The sequence below is a fragment of the Protopterus annectens genome, chromosome 7.part0 (assembly GCF_019279795.1).
Source record: "Protopterus annectens isolate FY-2018-M chromosome 7.part0, PAN1.0, whole genome shotgun sequence".
Taxonomy (NCBI): Eukaryota; Metazoa; Chordata; order Ceratodontiformes; family Protopteridae; genus Protopterus; species Protopterus annectens.
In genome coordinates this window covers 1701604611-1701630581 of record NC_056739.1, presented here as the reverse complement: position 1 = coordinate 1701630581, position 25971 = coordinate 1701604611, and the positions used below count along the sequence as shown (strand labels likewise).

The window sequence follows — 25971 nt, the reverse complement described above, 5'->3', positions numbered from 1 at the left end:
GTATTGCTTAACTAGTGTATTACCCACTAACGTATACATCATGTAGAAATCATAACTCACGTGACTAAAATCACATAAAAATGTTCAAAAAATGTATCTTACTAAGCTTATTATGCTTTTCTTTTAAATAAGCAAAAAAAAAATGGTAAAAACACTGCACCACCAATTCAAAACTAAAAACTGAAGACTCAAACAAACTCCACCAGCAGCGGTGAATATCCACAGACAAAAGACTGTTTTTTTTAGTGCTTTCGTTCTTTAGTTTCATTAGAACTTCATCAGAAAAAATCTAAACTGAATCAGTACCATTTAAATAACCCCCCAAAAATGTGAAATGATCCAGTCAGACCAACAGAAACTTGCAATGGCTTACATCACAGTTAAACCAAATTAAAGGAACAGACACTAAATGTTAATATACAAAGACTATCAACTAATAAACATAAAATAAAAATTAAACATTTGAATTTAGATGTTAATTAACTATTCAGGTATACTTGCGTGTCAGCAAAAAAAAAATTAATATTAATAGATTATTTAAGGCCAGACTTCTGATCAGCCAGGCTGTTTCTTTGCATTCAAGCATAGTTTTAAAGTCACCAAGTAACCCAGTACTGTTAACTGAATCCAGTACTGCAAAAGTAAACTTTTTAAAATTTGTACAAGACACAGCATAGTCTGCATGTCCTCCCCGCGGTCGAGCGGGCGTTCGAAAGACATGCGTTGAATGGACGTGCCTTCATTGAAGATTGGGCGTAGGGCTGGCAACTCGACACCATAAAAACCAACTGCCAATCATTAGCGGACCGGAGTTCCGCTGTGGCGACCCCTAACAGGGAAAAGCCGAAAGACAAACAACAACAAGACACAGCATGCTTGGCCAAAGCATTTGAAGTGTCTTTCTTTTTAAAGGCCAAATAATACTCATAAATTCTTCTGAGTGCTCTAATAGTTTTGCCTATATAAAAACTCTGACATGAATTACAGTTAGCAGCATACACAACACAGTTGGAGCGACATTCATATCTTTGTTTGGCTCAAAATAAATAGCCCCAAGATTTTAACTCTATGGAAGATGAATTAATAATGTATCTACATTGTGTACAATACCCACAACTGGAAGTAAATTCTTACTGCTCTCAACATTCACTTCCAGAGGAGTAGGACCACTAACTGAAAAGTTTTTCTCAAAATGGGACATGCTTTTGTATTCCTTAGTAAAAGAACCTTTTCCTCTATTTTTCAGCCAATGCACGCCATAACCTCTATCAATAAAAAAAACTGCACAACTTGGATAATTCACTCAGAAAAACATTCTGTTTAGAGGTGAGCCTGCTCAAACGTATGAGTTGCCCTTTGACAACAACATGTTTCATATGCATAGAACGAATGTTGAGAGCAGTAAGAATTTTTTCTCAGCTTTTCCTTTGCCAGTTTGTAATAACATGTGGAAGGTGCTTATGGGCAGTGTAGATTTGGTCAACATTATTGGGGCTAAGCCTGTTTTCACCTTTAAGAAAATCCCAATGCCTTAAGTCCATTTTGAGAAGAAGTGCAGCCACCTCTACAGTGAAGAAAACTGGTTTAGTGTATGGCACTAACAAATGTGGGCATTGTAAACAACGTAGTTGCATTGTTAATTCATCTTCCTTAGAGTTCAAATCTTGGGGCTATTTATTTTGGACCAAACAAAGATTTGACTGTTGCTCCAGCTGCGTTGTGTACACTGCTAACTGTAATTCATGTCAGAGTTTTTATATAGGCAAAACTATTAGAGCACTCAACAGAAGAATTTATGAGCATTGTTTGGTCATTAAAAAGAAAGACTTTTTAAATGTTTTGGCCAAGCCTGCTGTGTCTTGTACAAATTTTAAAAAGTTTACTTTGGCTGTATTGGATTCAGTTAACAGTACTGGGTTCCTTGGTGACTTTGAAATTATGTTTGAATGCAAAGAAACAGCCTGGCAGATCGGTGTTAGCGCTGATCAGAAGCCTGGCCTTAACAGATGTATTAATATATATATTTTTTGTTGCAGCGCAAGTATACCTGAATATTTAATTAACATTTAAATTCAAATTTTTATTTGTATTTTTTATGTTTATTAGTTGATATCCTTTGTATGTTAACATTTAGGGGTATGTTCCTTTAATTTGGTTCAAGTGTGATGTAAGCTAGTACAAGTTTCTATAGGTCTTATTGGATTATTTAGCCTTTTTGGAGGGTTATTTAAATGGTATTGATTCAGTTTAGATTTTTTTCTAATTAAATTAAAGAACGAAAGTGCTTAAAAAATCAGTCTTTTATCTGTGGATATTCATCGCTGTCGGGGGAATTTGTTTCAGTTTTCTTTCTTTTAAGTAACTCTTAAAATTGACAACAAAATTCAAACCAGGAGGGAAACCTGCATCAAAAAGAATTTTCCCCATCTCCAGTGTCATCCTTCACAAGAAATGAATATCTTAAAAGTATTGCATTGGAAACTATGTTTAAATAAACCATGCAATTCACCTCTGTTTCTTATGTCTTACAGGTATTCATATATATTTCTCTTTAGTTTCTTTTTAGTTCTGTCAATGTAAAAAGATTCACAGGATATACATACAGCTGCATAATCACAGAATTATAGTTTATTGCAAAAATAACTGGCAGGCTGTATTTTTGCCTGTATTAAAACACTAAAAACAGGACTAACAGTTGATATATCTGCACATACTACAGCAATTCCAGGATCATTTTTATCAATACCTCCTTTTTGTTACCAACATTTTCAAACTTGTTTTTCAGAATATTTTCCATTCTTATTTATAAAGTTGGACCCATAACCTACTCTGTTAAATCTGTGGGTTAGCTCAGCTGTTTACATATTCCATTTACTTTTTAAAATGTTTTTAATCTCCCCAGTAGCCCATTATTTTAGAGGTATTGACATAAAATAATCAGAACTACCAGCGGTCTTTTCTTTTACTATAATTACCATCAGTATTAACTTGTAAGGCATTTCTATAACGTGATTTGGGGTTACCCTTTCAGCTGAACATCTCACTTAAAATGTTGATACCTTTTTTTTTTTTACAATTATCATTGTATTACTTTTCAGCAATGCAGGGTTTGTGTTCTTATAATATATAAGTTTATGTTGCTACCTCATTCTTATAACTAATACTTTTCTTAGGTAAAATAGGTAGGTGGATACTTACATGCTACCAAAGCTAAATAAACTGGATCTGTTGACTAAAGCCATACTGCTTTTGCTGGCTGTTCAGTATCAGAGTTGATGCATCTGATGCATTCTGGAAAAAAAACTAAATTCAGTTTTAGTTCCTTCCTTTCCAAATAAAAAAATGTCTTCTGTAAAATGAAACTTTACTAAAAATCTATTTTACATATAAAACTTAATTTCCCAATAGGACATTGTTGTCCCTCTGTTACCTCTCTATGTTGTTTGTAAATTCTAACACTTCACTACATTTCATGTTTACATTGCATTTTACTTTTCTGGATCATAAGGAATAGACTTATACAATGGCTTTATGTCTATTGTGATTAGGCTGTACATCTCACTGATCATTGTCTGTTGTATTTTATCTCTAAAAATCAAAGGAATTTAAATGTAATCAAAGGAAAGGTATCAACATAAAAATACTATGTTAACTGACCACTTCCTTTGAAACAGTGTTCACAAAAATGGAAATCAATTCCTTCTTAGACCCTTTTGCAGAGACCTGTAGTAATCATCTGATTTCTCCTGTGGAACCAGTCCTCAGGGACACTGTTTTTTTCAAAATTGTGGCCTTTCTAACTCTGCTGCCTCTGTTGACAAAGATAAAGAGCGTCTCTGCTACCCTTCTTCAGAGATGTCTGATTTATTGGTTCTTTGTATCATCTGTAGGGTTATCCTGTGGAATTGATCATGTCAGTCCAATCCAGCCAACCTGTGTTATATTGGGTGGAGATGGAAAAATGATCACCTTCATTAAGCTCAGGTATCCAGGGGAATTTTGTTATTGTGTTCCAAAAAGAAGAAGGTAAGTATTTTTACACCACGCAGCAACTAATTCCCAACTCGGGAGGGTCATGTCCCTTTCTAGTCCTGTTGCTTCATTGTGCTAATTAAATGCATTAAGTTATAGATGGTCACTGCCTAGACAGCAATACTTATTGCTGATGAAGCACTGGCTGGTGCTGTTAGACATGAGGATGGCTTCTGGTACATAAAGGTTGAGAGTCTGCATAAGAGACTCCTTTATTTAGGTCTACAATTTTAGCATTTCCAGTACCTAAAGTCTTTACCAAGTGTTTGCCCAAGACTACTGAAGTGGTAGAAGTAATGCAGTGATGGTGTCTGCTAGTATTACCCTACCTGGTGATTGATACTTGGTGCTCTCTTTTCAGATTTCTCTCCTAAAGAAAGTCTTATGGACCCTTCTTGTTCTGCAGAACCTGAATATTGCAACCATCTGAGAAAGTTTATCATGTCCAGATCCAGCCGCATCCTTTGTAGGTGTTGTCTTGAATGCAAGCTGTCGCCACCATTGGCCAAAGTTGACATGATTTCTGCAAACAGAGGATTAACTGAGAAATTTAAAGAACTGTTTGTGAAAGTAGGGCAGGCAGTTTCCAAGCATAAACCCACTGCTGGCGGGAGGGGGTTTTCTTAGAGATCACATGATATGGTAGTACTTTCCTATCTGTAGTGTAGGATTCTCATGCTGCCGACACAGTTTTGAGATGAGCAGTCTGTTGTCTGTTGTGTTTTAGCTTTTCAAGGTTGAAAAACTCAACAGAAGCAGGATTCTTTGGAATTTAAAAGACTGTTTCTGATATTATACTGTCATGCTTTACCCAAAATGAGTCAGTGTTGTTGTCATCCACTGAAGTACCTGTGCAAGGAAGAAGGTGCTTATAGGATGCCATTGTAAAACAAAGCATATTGATTGATATCGTGATGTACCGGTGCTTTGTATGTAAATATATGGGCAGTGGTAGGTAGGTCTTAAGTAAGCCGCTTCTATATGGAACTTTAAAATTTCCCCCTTTTGTTTGTGAAGTTCTTGGAGGTCTGATATTTGAAGTCCCTTAGTATTTATGTGAGTAGGGCAGCCTCTTCCTAGCTTTAACTTGAATGATATTCTCTTTTTGCAAGGAGAGTGCATCTGTTGCTAGTACATTCCACAATGCCACAGTCTAAATTAACAATGTATTCTTTGTCCCACCCCCAGCACTTTCTTTGATGTTACTCTCAGTTCAGATCTCAGTTCTGACATTCAGTTTGCATTTGATGTGTAGAAACTGCAAGTGTTTGTGTGTAGGTGTCATATCATAATCCAGCACTCACACTGGCATTATCTCTACTATCTGGGAAAAGTATATGATGTGAGATACTATCCCAAAGGACAGTGTTTCAGTGTGACCAACCAAAAATGCATGAGGGAGAAAAACAAGATTACCTTATACCTCACAAGGCAGCAGTAGTTGAGAGCGGTCAATGCTGGCATCAACAGGATGATCCTTTGCTCTGTCCAAGACTAATGCTGGACCACTGTGGACACAGGGAACAGATAGCAAATATTTTTCACATCTATTTTGAGGTAAATCCATCCCAAGATGGTCTTGATTTGTTTTGATTATCAGGACTGTGAGTTTATGCCAGTCCTGACTCCCAGTCTGTGAATGATGAGGGGTGGTACATGCCTGACAACCAATTTAGTGATGTGTACCAGAATGCGTGCACACCATACCTCACAACTGTACAGTTTTTCGCAGAATGTGCAGACGTCTGCCTCATATTTTTGGTCTGTTTCTCATAAAATTGTTTTCTGGCAAATCACTGGCAGCTCATTAAGGATTGATGTCAGAAAAAATGACCGACAGTTGAGTTTCAGACTCCATACCTTTCAGAAAATATATGCTAATGCAAAACCTGTATTTCTGTCTACTTTCTAAGTTTGTAAGAGCAGTACTTAAAAGTGTCCCTATTTTTGGCCCTTTGTCCAAATTTCCTGCTCTAAGAGTTTGGGAGGTATGGCATACACCCATCTTCAAGACGACTGCTTGGAGCCTATGTTTGATCTGCATTGGGACACAGGTCCTCAAGTTTTCATTTTATTTATGTAAGTAAACACTTTGCTGACCTAGTAAACCAATTGCCTGTTTTCAGGGGAAATCCCTAACAGGTTTTTGATAGTTACATTAAGAAGACTCCCTCCTTCTTCCAAGGGCCAACAGGACTCAGTGGCCCAGGGTGAGGAAGGGACCTTGTAGATCAGGCTCTTGATGTTAAGCAGCTGTTTCACATTTTGACGGAGTTCTTCATGTGGGTATAGGAGCATATAATTATGTAACATGAGCTAATGCTAGATGGAAAAAGAAGAAGAATAAGTGTTGGCTTATCCCTTCCATGGAGCCTGTCCTCAAGAATGCTTTTCTGTAGTCTAGAAGAATCCGGTTACCCCTCCCTCTGCTTACAGAAAGGAAGATGCTTCACTCAGACTTCCTCTTTGTGGAGTGACACAATTTCTAAGCATCCTAGAACTGACTTCCTTGTGATCTCTACTGTCTAGCGTAGTACCCTGAGATAACAGCATATCCCCACTTTTCCACCTGATAAGGAGTCTAGGATCTCAGATAAGCTTCACAAGTGTGTGCTTTCATTTGCTGTATAGAAGCTTACATTCCTAAGCTATTTGCCTCTCCTGTCCAGATTCCTACCCCATGGATAGGTCCTGAATAAGGTTAGCTGTCAGCTACCCGATTTTTAGATGAAGAAAATCACCAATCAAGATACTTACCCCAGCTTCTGTAGTGGGTTTTCCATTAGGACCACTGTTATTTTGTGCTGATGCTATGTTTGGAGCAGTTAACTTGGCTATGTGCCTTTGCAAGATGGCATAGCTCAAGGCTTCCTCCTGAGGGAAGTCCTGTTTGGATGGACCTTCCAAGTCTTGTTTGTGAATTTCCAAAAATGAAGCAAGCCATTAATAGCTTGAAAATCCATTTGACCTATTCCCACCTCCATATCATGTTCTAGGTCAGGCCAGACGTCAGAGAGGAAGAAACTCCCTTTGCACAGTGTGGGGAGCATCTAAGAATCCCCTTCAGATGTGTATTTTAAATCTCTCAGGAGGGTGTCTTTATTAGCCTAGTATTCTAAGTCCTGCTTATAGTTCAGGACTCTGTGTGGGTGAAGGTAGTTCCCAGGGTTCACTTTGGTTGGAGAGTCATCACAAAGAAGTCTGTTTTTTCTTTTCCTCTGTTGACTGCTGATTGTTGCCCCCTCCTACTGAATGATTGTATGCTTGTTTACATGCACTGGCTGCTTAGCATCTTCATTCACCCTTTAAGAGGGTAGTCAGTCTCCAAAGGATGTTAACATAATGGCATCATTATTCTTTAGACCAGTTTTAAGTGAAGGTTATTAAAAGTGGGTGCAATTAACCAAGCCGCCATAGAGTGTTTTTCTCCTAGTTTACATTGTGGTCACCTCTAGTAGCCTGACATTAGTGGACTTCTCACAATGCAGCCCTGTGATAAATGTATGTTGTCATGCACATACCTAATTTGGCTGCTAAACTGTTTACAGTTGGTGGGCATGACTGACCTGCCCTGTTATCTGATAAATGTATGCTGAATAACTCCTGCCTCTAACATGAGTCATAACTCCGTCAAAATGTGAGTGATTCAGACAGTGGGTTGTTTTTTTTTTTTTTTTCCCTGGAGAGGTAGGCAGTCATCAGCCAGTCACTCCTACCAGCCCCTTGGTAGTTCCTCTACCTACTAGGAGTGTGGGGGACATGTCTAGATGCTATGCCTTACAAGGCAAATTGATTTTGTTTTTTGAATTCCTGGGTGCAGGGGCTAGGCATGTTGTCTTAGTGTGGGAAGGTAATATCTTGGCATGTGCACTCCTGAGAGTGGGATCTGAAGAGGAAAACTGCTGAATTTAAGATAGAGTGAGAGGATATCCAGTTTACATACCTAATGAAGAGTCCCTCACAGACTACCTGATACAGCAAGTGCTTATTTGGTCATTTTGATGCTGATTTCTAATGTGAAGTGTTTTCCTCCATGGCAAAAAACTATATTACAGTTACCTATTTATGATTTTGAATCCTGTTTTTTAATATAAAATTTCTTCTTCCAGGGTAAAAAGCTGTGGACATCTTCTCTTCCAGCCACTATAACTACTATGGGTCTTCTAGACCACAAGACTCGAGGATTCCAGGCAGTATTGGTAGGACTGGCAAACTCGGAGGTTCACATGTACAGAGACAAAAACCTGATAAACATTATCAAGACCCAAGTAAGAAGACAATGTTGTTTGTGCAGCTTCTTTGGCATGTCAATTTCCTTCTCATTGTAAAAGCTAGTTTTACTTTCCAAATTTTGCTAAACTGACAGATTACTTTCTGAAGTTGTGACTCATTTCACTTCCTTCAATCTCCATTATGGTTGATTTATAGATACCAGTCAGTATAAAGACTTCTACATTTATTCAGTTGAAAGAGTGAAAGTTCAGTGGTACATTTGTTATTGAGTATTGCATGAGTAATTGTACCGCAATAGCAAATTACCCTAGTACTTTTCGAGCCTCACCTAAATGTGGTTGATTGAGACAGCATCCCTCTCCTCCAGAAACAGCTCAAGACATCAATAGGTCATTCTGATTTCGTATATACATTAAGCAAAACTTCCTTATAAGTCTGAAGTTATGTTTTAGACAAAAGAGCTAAATTATTTTTTTATTAAAATTGAGGTAATCCATTTTTAGCATTTTTTGTTTGATTTATCTGTTTTATTATCAGTTCTGTATGACTTGTCTGTTTTAGTGTTAATGTACATAAAGCAATGAGGCATACATTCATAGTATGTACACAGGACTAGATAAAAATCAAGGCAATTATTGTTCTTTCCACTATGTAACTTGGCCGTGCACCTGCAGGCAAAAGACATAACAGAAAGGCAGACAAACTGCAAACTCCATTTTAAAGTGTGTGCAGTAGTATTCTTTTATTTATTTATTGCATTTGTTAACCAGGGTAGCCTGAAGGGGTGCAAGACCTCTTTTCAGTGGACACCCGAGGACAAAAGCTCCTCATGTTATATACAGATAAACATTAAGAGACAGTATACATAAGTAATGATTGTCTTTCGGCTTTTCCCGGTTAGGGGTCGCCACATGGAACTCCGGTCCACTAATGACTGGCAGTGGATTTTTACAGTGCTGAGTTGCCAGCCCGACGCCCAACCTTCAAAGAAGGCACACCCATTCACGCACACACCTACCTGCATGTCTTTAACGTCATTCGTCCGTGGGAAGGACATGCAGACTCCACACAAAAGGCGCTCTAGCCGAGAATCGAATGGGAGAACCTCTTGCTGTGAGGCACGACAACTCTGAATAATACGGTATGTGGAAGTATCAAGCAATTGTAAAGGGATAAGAGTGCGATATTTAATTATTTGGTAATGCAAGTTATATTTGGTAGAGCAAGTAATGCATTTCTAGTGTAATATATAGACTTGACTCTTTAGTCAGCAGTAAGTGTTATACTAAGCAGATGCAATATAGATTTGTGGGGATTCATAAAGGTTACCACAAAGTGCATACCATGTGTACACTTTACGTAACATTTCTTAGTGAATAGACAGCAAAAGCATTGTGGTATTGCTGTTCTTGAATTCAGAAAGGTTACACATAGGGAGAGGGTGGAGGGTAGGTGTTTTCTGGCAGTGTCTATGAGGTATGGTTTGATCCTATACAAGCTGCTAGTTTTGGTGGGGTTTTTTTCCATCACATTTTGAAAATGATAATCAAATTTCATATTTTCATCTATGTAAATATCAAGTAGTTTGGTGATGGTGACAAGTTCAATACTGGTGTTAAAATAGGTTATGTGAAGGGATGATTTTGGGATATTGAGACTGCGTTTTTAGGTGTGAACAAGATGAGCTTAGTTTTTGGGGTTAAGGTGCAACTGGGAATCAGCTAACCAGGATTCAATTAATGTGAAGGATGCCTGTGTGATTTATTTATTTTTTTAAGGTCGACAAAGTTATTGAAATGGCGCGTCGTCTGCATACTGAACTATCGAAGCAGATTTGGTATGTTGTGAGAATCCATTAATAAAAATGTTGAAAAGAATGGGGCAGAGGATTGAGCCTTCAGGGATGCTGATAGTTACAGGTAAAAAGGACGAAAATTGATTTTGCCATTTGACAGCATGTTGTCGACAGGAGAGTTAGCTTTGAAACCAGCAAAAGGAGGAGTTACTGAAGCCTAGGTAAGCAAGCTTGTTTAGCAATATTGGATACGAGACAGTGTTAAAGGCTTTGGAAAGATCAAGAAAGAAGGCCAATATCTTTTGTTCACTATTTCTGTATAGGTTAATTGTGTGATTGAAGTTTAGGAGGGCTGTAGTAGTGCTGTGGTTGGGATAAAACCCATGTTGAGCAGTGGACAGAAGGTTGATGTTCTTCGTGTTTCACTGTTGCAGTCATCACATTTGGGTTATTTGCCTGCAGGTAGGCCTTAACCAGGATTGCAACAGTGAATACACTTGCACATCTACATTTGTGGTAAGTGTACACAACTGTACTTTGTGGGTGACATATAGGCAAAGCTGTGATTATGCATGTTTCAAGTAGTTTGGACAGAGGAGAGATTATGGCTATGGGTTGAAAGCTGGTCAGTTTAGTTGAGTTACCTCCTTTGTGTAGGGTAATACGTAATATTTTTTCCACAATGTAGGGACATATGATTCAGTGAATGAGCAGTTAATGAGGGTGAAAATTGGATAATGAATTGCTTTGGCTGTTAGCCTTAAGTATTCTGGAAGAAGGTTGTCTGGGGCAAGGGTGGTGGGATTTAGTTTAAATAGGAATTTTTGTAATGGTGGAAGTAGCTATGTGCTGGAAAGATTAGGGGTAGAATTTGGAATTGGTATCAACAAAGAACTGATAGGCAAGAGGAGCATGGCTATTTAGTAAGGATGTGATAGATTGCATGAAGTGAGAGTTAGAGTTTGGCGGTGGTTTCAGCATTAGTGGGGGTGTTTATTTTGAAGTCTGCTGGGTGAAGAAGCCTGGACTTAGTATTTCATTTATGGTGGCCCAGCAAGTTTTGGGGGTTTTGAGGTTATGAGTTTATAGGCTAAAGTAGTAAATTTTCTTACCTGCTTGGATAAGATATTCAGAGTGATTTCTGAGGTATCTGTATATGGATCTACTTGGAATGGAGGTCACAGAACAGTGAGAATAGGGAAATTTACTATTTCCCCCCCCTGTATTGTGGTCTCAGAGTTGGTATATATAATTTGCAGGTGGTGTGGGGAGCAGTGGGGCTTGCCACCCTGCAAAAATATTGAAAATTAAGTGTTTAAATGGAGCAGCTGTTTTTGTCAGTGCTCTGAAATCTGCATTGAAAACCTCTATTTGGTCTGCACATGCGCAGTAGGTATTTCGTCCTTAAAAGATTCAACATCATGAAGTTTTGCTTCTCTGAGTGTACATTCTTCTCGTCTTGGTAATTTCAATTATTTGAACATTTGATCTGCTGAAGTAGATCCCTGTAGGTTTGTAAGCTGAATACGGTTTTGTTTCTATTCCATGTTTTCCATGTGCTTGTTCTCTCTGATTCATGACATGGTGTTTTTGGTTAGACATGAGGCAGGAGTTTTACTTTTCTCAACTCAATTTGCAATATCGTCGTAATTTGAACCATATTCATAGGGATTTTTTTTATTATTTTGTAGTCTGTGTGTTCCTTATTTAACCTGAAAACACACTTTTTTTTACCTATATACTGTAATCCTGGGGATTTAGAAAGTAACCTGTCTGTTGGCAGTAAGAGCTGTGGCCAAAATAAAATGAGTTTCTTACACAGTGTAGAAAAATGCTATTCTGAGACACATTAGCCGCAATGAAGAAAGACCTTATCATCAGCTAATTTGCAGGTCTCTGAATCATCCTTGCATAGTAGGAATGCAAATTAGCATTTTCCAGTGATAGTTAACACTGGTGGACCATACATCCTGTTGTCACAAGCATCCTTCCATTTAGTCTTGCACACACATGCACATATTTAAAGAAACACACACACTATGACATACTTGTTCTTGAGTAGATATTTCTTCTTACTTTTTTGTCCCTTCTCATGTAAATCACGAAACCTTAGAGTCAAAAATGCTAGATATTAGAGTTTTTCATTCTCCTTAGTGTTTGTAAAGTGTATCAGTGTGCTAGACTTGTTTTTCTATTAATTTTTTTAAGTGACCCTGATTTGTATTTCAAAAAAATTCAGTTTTGTCTAGTGTTACTTCCAGCTTTGTCATGTAGCCTCCCCACCTAACAGAGACATACACCAATTCCTCTCAACTCTTTATCCCTCATTTTGCAGGATACTCCTGCTGTTGCCTCTTATACGTGCCCTCTCCCTCATAATTCATAAACTATTGCAGTTATTGAATAATGACAAAGATTAGTGTTTCATACTTTTTATTATGCAAAAAAAATGCTACATTAACTGATCAGCATAGTGGGTTAATGATATTATTTTGTGTGTCAAAGGTACAGGGTTCTTAACCTTTTCCCCCTTTTACTTTACATTTTTATAGAAGACCTAGGCAATATTTTACAGTATCTCTGGTGTCTAGAGGTGGCACATATGACTGATATCCACTGTGGATGTGTGAGAGTATACAGTTTAATTATTTTTAGTGACTTTTAGGACACGATATATAGAATATCCTTGGCATCTAGTGTTGTCTTCACCTCCATCTTATATGCTGCAGAACTTTTTTTTCTTTGCTTAAGTGCCTTTAATGCATGCTGTAAAGAATTATCCCCCGTGTCTAGTGTTCTCCCACCCCACATCTTCTTTTCTGTTTTGAAGTGCCTTTAAGGCATGCAACACACTGTAAAGAGTTATCCCTGTTGCCCCAACCAAATGTCTTTTGTGCTGCAAAACTTTATTTTATTTTTTGAAGTGCCTGGTGTGGAGTTATGTCTGGTATCTAGTGTCTCCCTCCCCTATCTGTTGTGCTGCAAGACTTTGTTCTTTTTTTTTAACTGCCTTTAAGGCATGCTACAAAGATTTATCCCTGGTGTCTAGTCCCACCCTTTAGCTATATTGTATGAGTTGCACATTAGTCTAGGAGTGTGAAGGTATGACAGCACCTCCCCCAACACACATGTTGATGCATACACAAGCACTCAGGCCTCCCCTTATATCACACACACACACACACACACACACACACACACACACACACACACACACACACACACACACACACACACACACACCTTCCCTAGCCCCTAACTAACTCTTCCCACTGTGACCTCGCAAACAGACACACTCACATGGAGACAAACACACACCCACACAATACACCAGTACACTACCTGTCTGCTAATCTCCCTGGCATGTACCTCTAATGTGATGGGGAGAACATGAAATCTGATGTTGTCAGTTTTCATTCATTCTTCAACTTCTGGGATCAGATCTGACTCTCTGCTACTTTTTACAGCTCATAGATACTGCAAACTCTCAAGCTCCTCCCTTACCAATAATGCTGTAGTCCCCCTTCCATACCTCAGATCTCATTATCTTGTTTGCCACCTTTGCTTACGGACGTGGTTGCTGTCAGCTCTCAAGCATTAGTGATATAATAAGAGATAAGTGAAATCATTTTTGTTCTTTTTTGGCTATTTTTAAATTTCTATCTGTATTAACTAATTTCCTTTTACCTCCCTTATACTATGCCTTTTCAGCGTAACTTACTTGCCATTGTTGGTATTTTTCGTATTCTTCTTTACCTTACGATAGCTCTTATGTGGCCATTGTTGTTTACTCTTCTGACTTCTTAAAAAAAAATTCTGCCCTTTCTTTCTGTAGTACTGTTTAGAATGACTGAAAAACCTTTGGGTTTCAAGAAATGCAAAGACGGTAGGCATAAGATCCCTCTGTCTGATGCCCACAACTCTTAATGTGTATAGTTTAGGCCCTGAGCACTTAAAGGTGTCCTGTGCCATCTGCAAAGCTTTTAACCCCAGGGCATTGATCGATCGGAAGAACAAATTGATTTTGAAAGAAATTCTTCCAACTTCTTTTTCTGAGTCACTGATTGGAGCTCAACCCTCCAAGGTAGACAAGAAAGAGTCCAGAAAATTCCAACCAGAACCTTCTGGATCCCATATTCCTTCTTCCGATTGAATCACTGAGCCAGACCAGAAAATCTCGAAATGTTAGATCCAAGGATCAAATCTTTGGATCCAAAAGCTTCAGATACAAGGTCTGCCTCATCCGATCTGGTTCTTTCAAAGCCAAAACAGCTCCACTGGATCTGGTATACATCTTTTCTTGACTCAGTCCCCTCTTGGCTACCACCCCCATTTTAGTCTGACAAAAGCAGATGTGGATAGAATGATGAGAAAGTTTCTCTCAGCACAGAATGGATTGCTTTAGGCCCCGACCCCTTCAGGTCCAGAGACTTTTACTAGTATTACTTCATTCATCTTGGCTCCTTCTCTAATCCATCCTTCAGTTTCAGAGCCCTTGTATCTGAGTTATCCAGGACTGTCTGTATCGGAGCTGAAGATTGTTGTGTCCTGTGCTCCAATACCTTCTCTGGACCGGCTCCAAGTATGTTGGAGCTGGATGACTCTCAGAGCAAAAGTGTCATCATTGGATCAGAGCTGTTGGAGCCATCTCTGCCCTTTAGAACCTCAGTGTTATACAACTGGGCTCTGACTTCTGCCTCGGGTGGACTGCCTTTGTGTCAGAGGGAGCCGATGATCTGGAAGCATATCGTCTTCGCTTCATCAGCACCCTTCTTGGGACATTCTGCTTTTGAGGTGGTAGTGAGAGTGTTCTCTTTTAGAGGACAGATGACCCCCCCCCATCTTCCTTCTGGACACCATATGTCTTTGTGCCTTGAGCCTCAACACACTACTCCACAGGGACAGCCAGGCCAAAGTCTCCAGGCTAGTCAGCAGGGTATACTTATATCTTCTGATACTTCTGTGGAGCATCCCACCAAAGGAGTCCCTAGGAAGGGAAAGTGCAAGAGGAGGCACTTGGACTCACCTCAAGAGTTGATCATGGAAGATACCTATTTTGATGAAGCGAAAGGGTCCCCAAGATCACCACCTGATGACGTTTCCTTTGGAGACATTTTGGAGAAGTGGTTACTGCAAGGTGATATACCGTGTATATTCCTCATGATAAACTTTTTGAATTCTGTCCTCTTGTTGTTTATAATCCATAGACAGTATGGAATAATAGCTTTGTACCAGCTGACAGTTGCTTTTAATGTACTGCCAATTTTCCTTGATATCCATAAATAAATTTGCAAGCTTTGTTTTTAAGGTCAATTAATTGGTTATGTAGGAACATTATATTGTTATACCTGTGTCATTATTGTTAGTTGCCAAGCTATTTAACTTATATTTTCCATTGTAGCAGTATTCATATTTTATTTAATTTTTCTACTTTTTCTTTGTTTAGAGTAATTTCTGTTTGACTTTTTGTTTGTGATTCCTTCCCAGTTCCTTGTAATTAACAAAGAACTAGCAAAAAATGTTAAAACACGTTAGACTTCTGTAGAAGGAATTTTGCCTTGGAAATTGCTTATCTGATTGTCACTTTTGACTTTTTCCTCACTGATGGGTTCGGATCCGAGACCTCGAATCTGACTTGGCTGTTGTACAAGCTCATGACAGCCAACAAAGCTCTTGGCCACCTCCCCTTACCCATAATTCACCTTCCCCCATTACCTCAGATCTTGTTTGCAGCTTTCCCGAAGACATGGTTAATTGTATATCCCTGGGCAATTAAGTCTTTAAAGTTAAATTAGTTTCCTTTTTAGTTAGAGATTTTTTGAACTATATGCTTTTTCTCCTAGTTTCTTCTTACCTACGAGTAGTTTCTTTCTACAATAGTTGGTAGTCTTCCTCCCCTTTCTGCCTACCATTCTTGGTGGTTCCATTCCCATCCTTTCCCCTTCTGTTAAAAAAAAAAAAACTTTCTCTATATTTTCTATATCGATATATCTATCCTTTCCATTTTTCTTTTCTGTGGTCATCTGCATGCGTGTATGGGTGTGTCAGCATGTTAGACAAACCCAAAAAGCTTTTAGGTTTTAAGAAGTGTTCTAAATGTGGCAGGAAAATGCCTATGAGTGATGCGCATAGTCTGTGCGTTTGCTGTTTGGGCCCCCTCCAGGAGGACTGTTTGATCTGTCATGCATTTAACCACAGGGCCCTGGTTGAGCGCAAGAACAAATTTGCTGACCTCTCCCTTTGGTGAGGCTATTGCTGGACCCGAGAAACAAACCCCATCAAAGTCAGCTCAGTCCAGCCTGGCATCACCTTCTTCATCTAGGCATGAAAAACATAAAAATAACATTCACTGGCACCCAAGGATCTATTGGAAGTCAACATGTAAGAAATCCAAATTGTCGAATCCAATAGAAACTCCATATCCAAGACTTGGAAAGGCTGGTACTTTAAAGTCTCCTTTGGAGTGGAGAAGTCCATCAGCTCTGACAGGATCAGATCAGAGCCATAATCCAATTTCCATTGAAGGGCCTAGCTGCTTTCCCTCTATAGAGTGGGTTACCTTGAGGTTACTTTTGCGTATCATCTTCAGGTCAAGGTCTTCAGCCTTTTCATCATGTTTGACCAGGATCTTTTCTGATGATGATGTAGACTGGGCAGTTCGAAGGCTTTTAAGGACACCGACTCTAGGAAAACTTTTAATGGAACCTGGCCCCAGAACCAAGGATCTGACTGACATCTCTCTTCCCTATGTTGTCCCTCCTCTGACTTCCCTTCAAGTTTCAGAGCTGGTGGATCTGAATGCCTGGGTTTGCTCTGAGTCAGATCAGAGAGCTTCCCCTCCTTGGATCTAACTTATGCTTTGAGCTCTTCGGTCTTGTCGGGTCTGGAAAGCTCTTGGAGCCATGACATACTACTTGAGTCAGCTTCAGAGCCGAAACCCGGTCTACCGGAGCTGTCCCTGGTTCTTGAAGCCTCAGCGCAGGTAAGCTCTGCACCAGCTTCAACCTCAGATAGGCTGTCATCTGCGGTTGGGGGAACCATGGTTCTAGACCCTAGGTTATCAGATCTGTGATCCTTCTCTTCACAGAGGCAGCCAGCCTTTGAGGTGCTGAAGAAGGCCTTAGCTGGTTCAGCCACACAGAGTGTACCCTTCTCTTCGGGCCTTCAGACCCCTATGTTACAGCCAGTGTGTCCCCCTTCTAAACCACACCATCCACAAGAACAGTGAATCTCTAGGCCTCAGGATACCCCTAGGGGTACTCCTCTCTCTTCTGACACTTCCCTGGAATATCCCACCGAGGAGGTCCCTAGGAAGAAGACTTGCAAGAGGAAGCATTGTGACTCCCCAGAGGAGTCCGCCACTTCTGACACTGACCTCGATGAGGGAGAGGGATCCCCATGGCCACCTCCAGATGATGTTTCCTTTGGGGACATCCTAGAAATTTTGAAGGAGAGAGGTGGCTGGCAGTCCTGCAATGCTTCTTGAAGAGTCAATGTACCTGAAGGCCTTTGGATCTTGCCCTTCTACCTCTTGGGTGATGCCACCCTCCAATGAACTTATTGAATAACGTCACAGCGGGCATGGGAGACCCCACACACCATTAAACCACATCCACAAAGACCAAACAAATTTATCACAGCCCCAGAAATAAAAAAAATTTGGACTAAAGGCGCTGCAGTAGATGCCATGGTCGTGGCGGTGGCAACCAAGAAAGAACCTTCTGAGGAAAGTTTTACTATCCATCCACCTAATAAGGATTTTAGCATGATGGATAAATGTGAGAAGCTTGTCTTCTTGTCAGTGACCTTTGCCTTATGGTCACTGAATTACTTATCCCATTTTACCAGATTGCAGAAGGATCTGATTAAGGAGTTTCGGATACCCTCAAAGAAGCTGTAACTGAAGGGGTACGGGATTAAGTTGTCTGTCAGCTCGCCACCTTGCATTCAGTAACCAACATTTCCATGCAACTCATTTCATATGCAGCCGAAGGTATGAGTAGAGCTGTGGGTTCAGCCATCTCAATGAGGAGGCACCCCTGGATGCGACTTTGGAGAGCCTTTCAACTCTTCGTTTGTCAATGCCCTGCTTGACGGCTCATCCCTCTTCAGCCCAAAGGTTAAAGAAAAGCTGTCCAGGTTTGAACAGGAAGGTAAGATCCCTTCTGCACTGGGTATACATTTTTCTATCCTCAAAGACCTTATCCTATAGGTCAAAGATGCAGAGGGAAGATGTGGTTCAGAAAATTTCAAGGGTCATATTAGGACACACATGGAGAAAGTTCCCTCAGAAGCAGAGGGGGGAACAGTAATGGAAGATGCCACTTTCATGGCAGGGAAGGCCCAGAGAATCAGGGTTCTAAAGGAACCTTCTTTGGCAAACACTTTCAACACACCTGAAAGGAGGCCCGATTGTCCTACTCTGGAAGCAATCAGGGGACGCCTATCCCTGCACCTTCAAGCCTGGCTAGACATAAATGATGCCTGGGTGCAGAAGAAAATATCCAGAGGTTACTTCATTCCCTTCCCCCATCCCACCCATCAAAACAAAAAAAAAATTTTGGACATACCACCCAGTCAAAGGGAACAAGCAACCATCCATATTCAAAGGTTGTTAGACAGAAGAGGTATCCAAAAAGTCCACCCAGACCAGAGAGGATCCGGAGCTTACTCAAGGTTCTGTTTAGTACCAAAGAAAACAGGGGACTGGAGGCTGATTCTGGATCTCAGAAAGCTAAACAAATTGGTACAAAAGAGCAAGTTTCAGATGGCCATGGTACATTTCCATTCTAGAGCTTCAATAGACAATATTTGTGCTGCAGCTATTTTGGCTAATCCTCACACCTTTATTACTCATTACAAATTGGATTTGGTCTTCAGCGGCAGAACCTCCTTTGGTTTGATGGTTCTGAGGAATATCCTTCCATGAGCCACCCTGAGATAAAGGTAGCTAGGCAGTCTGTCCCATCAGTGAGGATAAAGTGAAAATTGGCAGCATAAGATAAAAAAGTTATGTGCTCACCATAACGTTCTATCTGTGTTGTTCATTTGCACTTTTTCCTCACAACCCACCCTCCAGGTTTCCTGGAAGAATGTGATGTTCTAAATTTTGTTTAAATTGGTTCTTGGTTGGCACCAGGAATAGCTTCATTTTAATGATTGTATGTATATTCCTGTCAGTATATACTTCATATGTGTAATATTAGCTGTTTTTTTCCTAGCAAACAAGATCTGAGGTAATGGGGGAAGGTGCATTATGGGTGCCCAAGAGCTTTGTTGGTTGCCACAAGCTTTTGCAAAGGCAGAGCCGGATCCAGGGGCTCAGATCCAAACCCAGCAGTGAGGAAAAAAGTGAATATGGACAGCACAGAAGGAATGTTACAATGAGTACATAACTTTTTTTTTATTTTTGTAAACACTTGAGTTTCTTTGATTCTGTTGGAACTTAACACATTATTTTTAACTGTTTGGCATTTGTTGTATAATTTAATTATTGTTAAGTTTGAACATAACTGCATCTATCAAGAAGTGTCATACTTAGGGTTTTATTTGTATATTTAATTTTGTTGGTTGAGTAAGTACTGCTGAAATTTTTTTTTGGGGGGGGGGGGTTCTTAGAACAGAACTCAAATATACAACAAAGACAAGATAACAGTCATACATGTCAACAGTAAGACATCCTACACTGATGAAGGCAGCTGCATACTGGAAGAATTACATTTAGCAGCCCTTACTCATTTAAAAAAGTGATTTGGCTAAGCAATATTTGTGTGATATTGATGGTAGCAATGTTAACTGTGCATTATACGTGATTATAGTCCAGTTTGTCAGTGGGTCATACATTAAGTCAGAGTATATTGAACCATTTCCTCTAAAGTACTATTTACTGAACAGAAACATTTTCAAAGACAGAAGGTGGGGGAATGGAAGGCACAGACTATCACATGGGGAGGAAGAGGGGACGCTGCCTGCTGCAAAAAAGATTTTGATAGTTCTGCTTTGATGCAGTTTCCTCGCAGCTGGTAGCACTTTGGGAAACAGCTGACTTGGAAAATTGTGCTTTGATTAGCTGGCTGTGAAATCATCTTACTGTATTAAGACAGTCTGTCAAGATGTTTATACAACTTAAATATGTAGATGTAATCAAACATGTTAATGTGAAAGGTGCACAGCTTGCAGTTTTTGTTTGAGAATAACTCACTGAAGAGTCATAGCAGATTACAGGAAAAGAGGCAAATGGCTACAGGACCATATACAGAAACAGTGTAGTGAAGAACAAAGTGTATAAACTCTACAGGAGATACAATGTGAATGACACAAGAGAGTTGTTGTGCCCTCCTGTTTCTTATAGCTGAAACTTCAAAATTTCTGAAATAATTTCTTAAGGCTTTAGAATAGTATTAAACTTTAATAATGACCACATCTTTCTCAGAATGAACCATACCTTTATGCCTAAATTGCTGTCCTCCTCCCACGTAAGTGAGCAACTGTTGGATATTGTGGGTATGTAACAACAACTCTACATAATGAAACTAAGTAATTCATTAGAGACTTTAGTTATATTTCTTTTTCAAAAGCAAAGAGAACAAAATGATTACCAAACAGTTTTGTCTAATTAGTTGGCTATCACTTTTTGCACTTCATAGCAAGAGAGACTGTTGTAATGGACATTTTAAGGTTTATTCCTCTAGAAAAATATTGTCTTCTGTAAATGTCTTTCATAATGCATCTTTTGAGGACATCTGTGCATCTTGTTCCCATATTTGTAATTTCAAGATACTGCAATTTTTTTAAGTTCTGCAGGATATTATAGCCTATGTCATTTATCATATCATATTGTATTTTTAGATGTAAGTTGTACCTTGTGTTATTGCTTTTGCTCTGCGGTCTTCTGTTACGTGTATCCTGCTGGAAAATAATCTGTAATTAAGATTGTAGAAGTGTGCTATGTCATCTTCAGTCCAGAGCTAAATACAGTTGATTCTCACCATATCCTGATTAATAATTTTAGCACCAACATCATCAACAGCATACTTTAAATTTTAATTGTACTGTGTAACTGACTGTTGCGTATTAAGAATCCTTTCTTAAGCATGTCCTTCTTTCTCTTTGTTATGGAATATACTTTATACAGATTATTTTGTACTTTTTGTAAAATTCTTACATTGCATTTTATAGAGCTGTTTACTCATCCATCATACTTTGTTGTGTAGTATTTTACCTTTGATGTTTAATACTGGTAATTTTTTTGTTTGCCGGTGGGCCAGGTTACAGCTGATAAAGGTTTGTTTAGTACCGTTCTACTCATCTTGTTGTTGAGCATTCAGTGTATAAGTAAATAAATAATAGTAAACTGTGTCCCAAGTTTATAGATTTTTGGGGTTATGTTTCCTAAAGGTCAATAGGTTGTAAGCCTGATTGCCTTAATCCTGTTTTGGAGTTTCCCACTACTTATGTACATGTTAATGTTGTTTTTGATTAGTGTTAATGAGGTGCTTTATTATCAAGTTATTTATTGAAAATGGTAGTGTATTTTTATCATCAGGTTATTTATTGAAAATGGTACTGTATTACAAAAATGTATAAGTCATGTTTGTGTGTTTAAACCATTGTGAAAGCATGGCATTAGAGTACCTGAGGCAAACTGTTTGAATGTGGAGACACAGAATGTTTGGGGAAAATCACTAAAACTTTTTTTTGCAGGGCAGCCCCCCCCCCCATTTACCACCATGTGAAAGACTTTACCCCCACATCCCCTTACTGAGTATATGCAAACTCCATCATCACAGAACATTGTAAACAATATAAAAGTCATGTTCAAGGGAGAAACATGGCTGTCACAGCTGTGTCCTTGAGTAAAGCCAAAACTATGTTAGAACACTTTGAGATTTGCTGCTTCAGGAGTCTGCCTGTAGTGCTGTATTTATGGAAGATCTACATTTGAAAAGATGTAAATTTTGTGTGTATATGTTTATGTATAGACTCGTCATAAACTGTGTCTTTTGACAGGCACTTCATCGATCACAGTGCATCGAAAATGCACAGATCAACAAAACAAAAACATTGAACCAGAAAAATGAACAACACTCTCTGAACTATAGCCAATAAAAAACACACTTGAAACTTTGCCTACTATGTAGTAATCTGCAAAAGCATACATATGAGTATTCTAACAGCAGCAGTAGCAGCAGCATTCCTTATGTCAGACAAACCATGATCGCTACATATAAGATAGACAACTATATAACACACCAATGTAAGCATGCTTTCTTTGGGAGGTCTACCCCCCCCCCAAGTTACTTCTTAATTCTAATGGTTTAATTGTGACCAAATGAAATTCTCCAGTTGTGTTGCTATAGCTGGCAAAACAGTTATAGCAGACATTGACCAACCATGAATTCTATTTCATCCATCCATCTGATCCAACAGTTGGATATCGAGCCACTCCTCATATGCGACCTGTCCTTTCACTAGTGCTCTTATACCTTGATCTCCTTTTGCCATAATCCCCTGTGAGCTTCCCCTTTAGATCTCGTTTGTCACTATCATGAAGGGATCTCGATTTCGGCTATCAGCTAAGTGCTCGACATTTTGCTATATTTCCAGGCTTTTCATTTGAAGTTATTAGTAGTTATTATATATATATATAAACATTATACCCATTTTTATTGCTCTTCTAGGCTATTTGACTCTTATTTCTTCCTGGTGCCTCAGCTTCTCAACACTGATATGGCTGCCTAGCTTTTCTCTTGTTCTTTCCTTAAAAAACAAAAAAAACATTTTTTTAGAGTTTTTAGTAGTATATTTGTTATTGATATTATAGTTGGATTATAGTGGCTTTTGTTGTTGTTGAAATTGCACTTACGGAAAAGATTTTCAATAAATGCATTAAATGTGGGCATAAGTTCTCAACAGAAGACTCTCACAATCTGTTCCTGTTCTGTTGAGGCCAAGAGCATCTCAACATTGAGTACTGTGTTTGTAAGGGCTTTAGCTGACAGCAAACTAAGTTCATTCTTAAGGATCTCCTTCTCCAAGAACGGGAAGAGAACCCTGATAAAAAGAAAGAGAAGGAGATGGACAAAGAATCCAGAAAATACAAGAATAGAGATCAGGCTTACACTTTTTTACCTAAAGTGCCCAGGAGAGACTCTTCCCCTTTCTCCACACCTAGACAAAAATCACCAGTTTTAGAAACTATTTTCATTAGTAACAAGTCCCCCACAAAATCATCTGTCCTTCATCAGAAAGGGAATTATCCCATTTTCTTTCCTCAAGAGCTCTTTCAGCTTCCTTTGAAATCTGCTTATTATTTCAGCGGTGTCTGTGAAGCAGATTGGGATCCAGTATGAAGGTTTTCCAGAAGATGCAGATGGAACCGGGCATCACTCCATCCCCTTCTGTTACTAGGGCAGATCGGGTTGGCTCCCCTTTCTCCATTGATAGCTTCTTCCTCAGTGCCATTTTCTGCTTAAGTGATCTTGGATTCGATCTTCCAACAGGATCCTGTCACCATCTTTGCATTATGCTCATACCTTTGCATTCAAAACACACCACCCTGGCTCCCTTGGTGACAAGTGGGTTTCAGACCCAGTCACTCAGCACTGAGTCTTCAGCACTGTTAATGGGGGCAACTTATTTAGATGTCTTTGGCATTCAAGCTGATGGAACTGCTCTCCACTTCAAGGTCTTCCTGATCGTTTGTGCCCGGGCTTCTCTCTTCTGCTCCTCCCATCCTGCCTTCAGTAGATATGGACTCTACTCCAAGGAGTGGACTTTTGATGCAGATGGAATCTGAATCCACCTTCGAGATTATGGAGAAGATAATAGCCTCCTCCCTTTTAAGGACATTAGCAGGATTCTTGCCTGTACTGGTTCCACCCCTAGCATGCTCTTCATTCAGTTTTTCAACCTATTCCATCACAATTCCCAGGGACAGAGCAGGACATTTTCCTTCAGAGGTATTCAGCAAGTGGGATCTGATTCTTCTGGGAACTCTGCCCAGTTACAGCTGGATATTCCCTGAAAGAGAATGTGTAAAATGAAACACGTAGACTTCCCTTCTGAGTCCATTATGTCACACCTTGAATTAGATGAGAGCGAGGATTCATCATTCCCTGACAGAAGGTGTCACATTCAGCAAAGTCATGGAGATAATGAAACAGAGGGGATCTTGATCATCTGACCCAGTGTCTCAGGACGAGGAAGTACTCTTAGAGATGTATGGTTCTACATCTTCTTCCTCTTGGATAGTCCCTCCTGCAGACCCTCTTATGTCTTTGATCTCTGGGAGGGCATGATAAGAACCAGACACAGCAGAAGCCATTCCAAGGAAACTACATAAGGTACTATGTCCACCTAAGCATAGGTAGTACTAGTCAAAAATCCTCTGGTGGACTCAACTGTTGCAGCAGCAACCAAAGGAGAACGTATGTACCAGTCCTATGCTGTCCATTCCCTAAATAAGGAATCCAGTGTAATAGGATGGGAAAGTATGTCTGTGCCTGGGACACCTTTGCCTTGAGGACATTAAACTATTTGACCCATATAAGTTTCCAAAGGAACCTAGCCAAGCAAGCTGTGGATACTTTGGGTTAGCATATGACTCAGGAGTAAACAAGACAACTGCAGACAACCCTGAAAACCATGTTCACCATCACAAAGATCTCAATGCATCAATAGCACAATACAGCAGACAGAATAGCTAGGGTGGTAGGCATTGGTACAATGTCTCAACTCCATACTTGGTTCTGTGTTTGTGACTTTATGGACAACTTCAAGGTGTCTTTTACCAGTACCCAGTTCGATGGGTCCTCTGTCTTTGGAAAAATGATAAAATAGAAACTGAAGAAGTATGATGAAGATAGGAACACCCTGTATGCAGTGGAAGTCAAATTTGAGAACCCTCCAAGTCCTTAATAAGAAGCAGAAGGGTTTCAAATCCTTGTGGATCAGGAGATGTCATCATCAGCTCTTTGACAATCTCTCTGATAGGGGCGAATATGGCAGAGGTGTGTCCCCTTTAATGGATGTTGACCGCATGGTTAAATGTGTCTGTAGAGGGTTTAGGAAACCTTTCTCAGGCATAGCTAAGCAGCACTCCTGAAAGCTTTCCCAACCCTCCTTCTCTGCAGGCAGTCAGGGTGCAATTGTTTCAACACCAGTCTGTGTGAGTGGCCCATCATGCAGGACAAATGGGTGCAAGAAATCATATCCAAAGGCTATACTACACCATTTTTCCAAAGACCACTGCAACAAAAGCCACCACTGCCGATTGTTTCACCCCAGCAAATGGTAGTGGCCTCCCAAGTCTCTATTCTCTTCCAAAAAAAGAGCCATCCATGATGTTTCACCAGACTAGAGAGGATCAGGAGTTTTTCTTTTTGGTGCCAGAGAAGAACAAGGACTTTCAGGCCAGTTCTGGACCTTAGTGGTCTAAAAGTATTTGTAAAGAAGACACAACTCAGAATGATTATAGTGTCAATGATTTTGCGCTGTCTCAAGACAGATGATTGAATGTGCTGTATAGACCTGCAGGATGCATACATCCATATAAAAATCCCAAAGGAATCAAGGAGATTTCTGCACTTTCAGGTAGGTGTCAGTCATTGCCAGTTCAGAAACGTGCCCTTCAGTCTCTCCACAGTCACCTGGGTGTTCACCAAGTGCATGGTGGTAGTTACAGCCCATCTGTGACTAAAAAGTATCCATGTGTTACCACCATTTTGGCTCCTGACTGCAGTAACCAAAGAGTTCTTACTAATAGCCAGAAACTACCTCTGTACAGCTCTGCCTATCTTTAGATATGTCTGTAAAATGTCAAAGGTCTGAGTTTCAAGCCACACAGTAAATTACTTTCATGAGATGCCATCTGGGCAGAACCTCATGTCTAGTACCTGTCATCCCAGAAA

At 39.6% G+C, this 25971-nt stretch overlaps 1 protein-coding gene across 2 annotated transcripts in view; it reads left to right on the top strand.

Annotated features, from left to right (window-relative positions):
* The window catches only part of BBS1 (Bardet-Biedl syndrome 1), a 1329035-nt gene that overhangs the window by 689135 nt on the left and 613929 nt on the right, over positions 1-25971 (top strand). For both annotated transcript variants that reach the window (XM_044078217.1, XM_044078216.1), the window contains one exon: positions 8142-8300. In XM_044078217.1, the coding sequence (XP_043934152.1) occupies positions 8142-8300 (159 nt within the window). The remainder of the gene's footprint in view (positions 1-8141; positions 8301-25971) is intronic.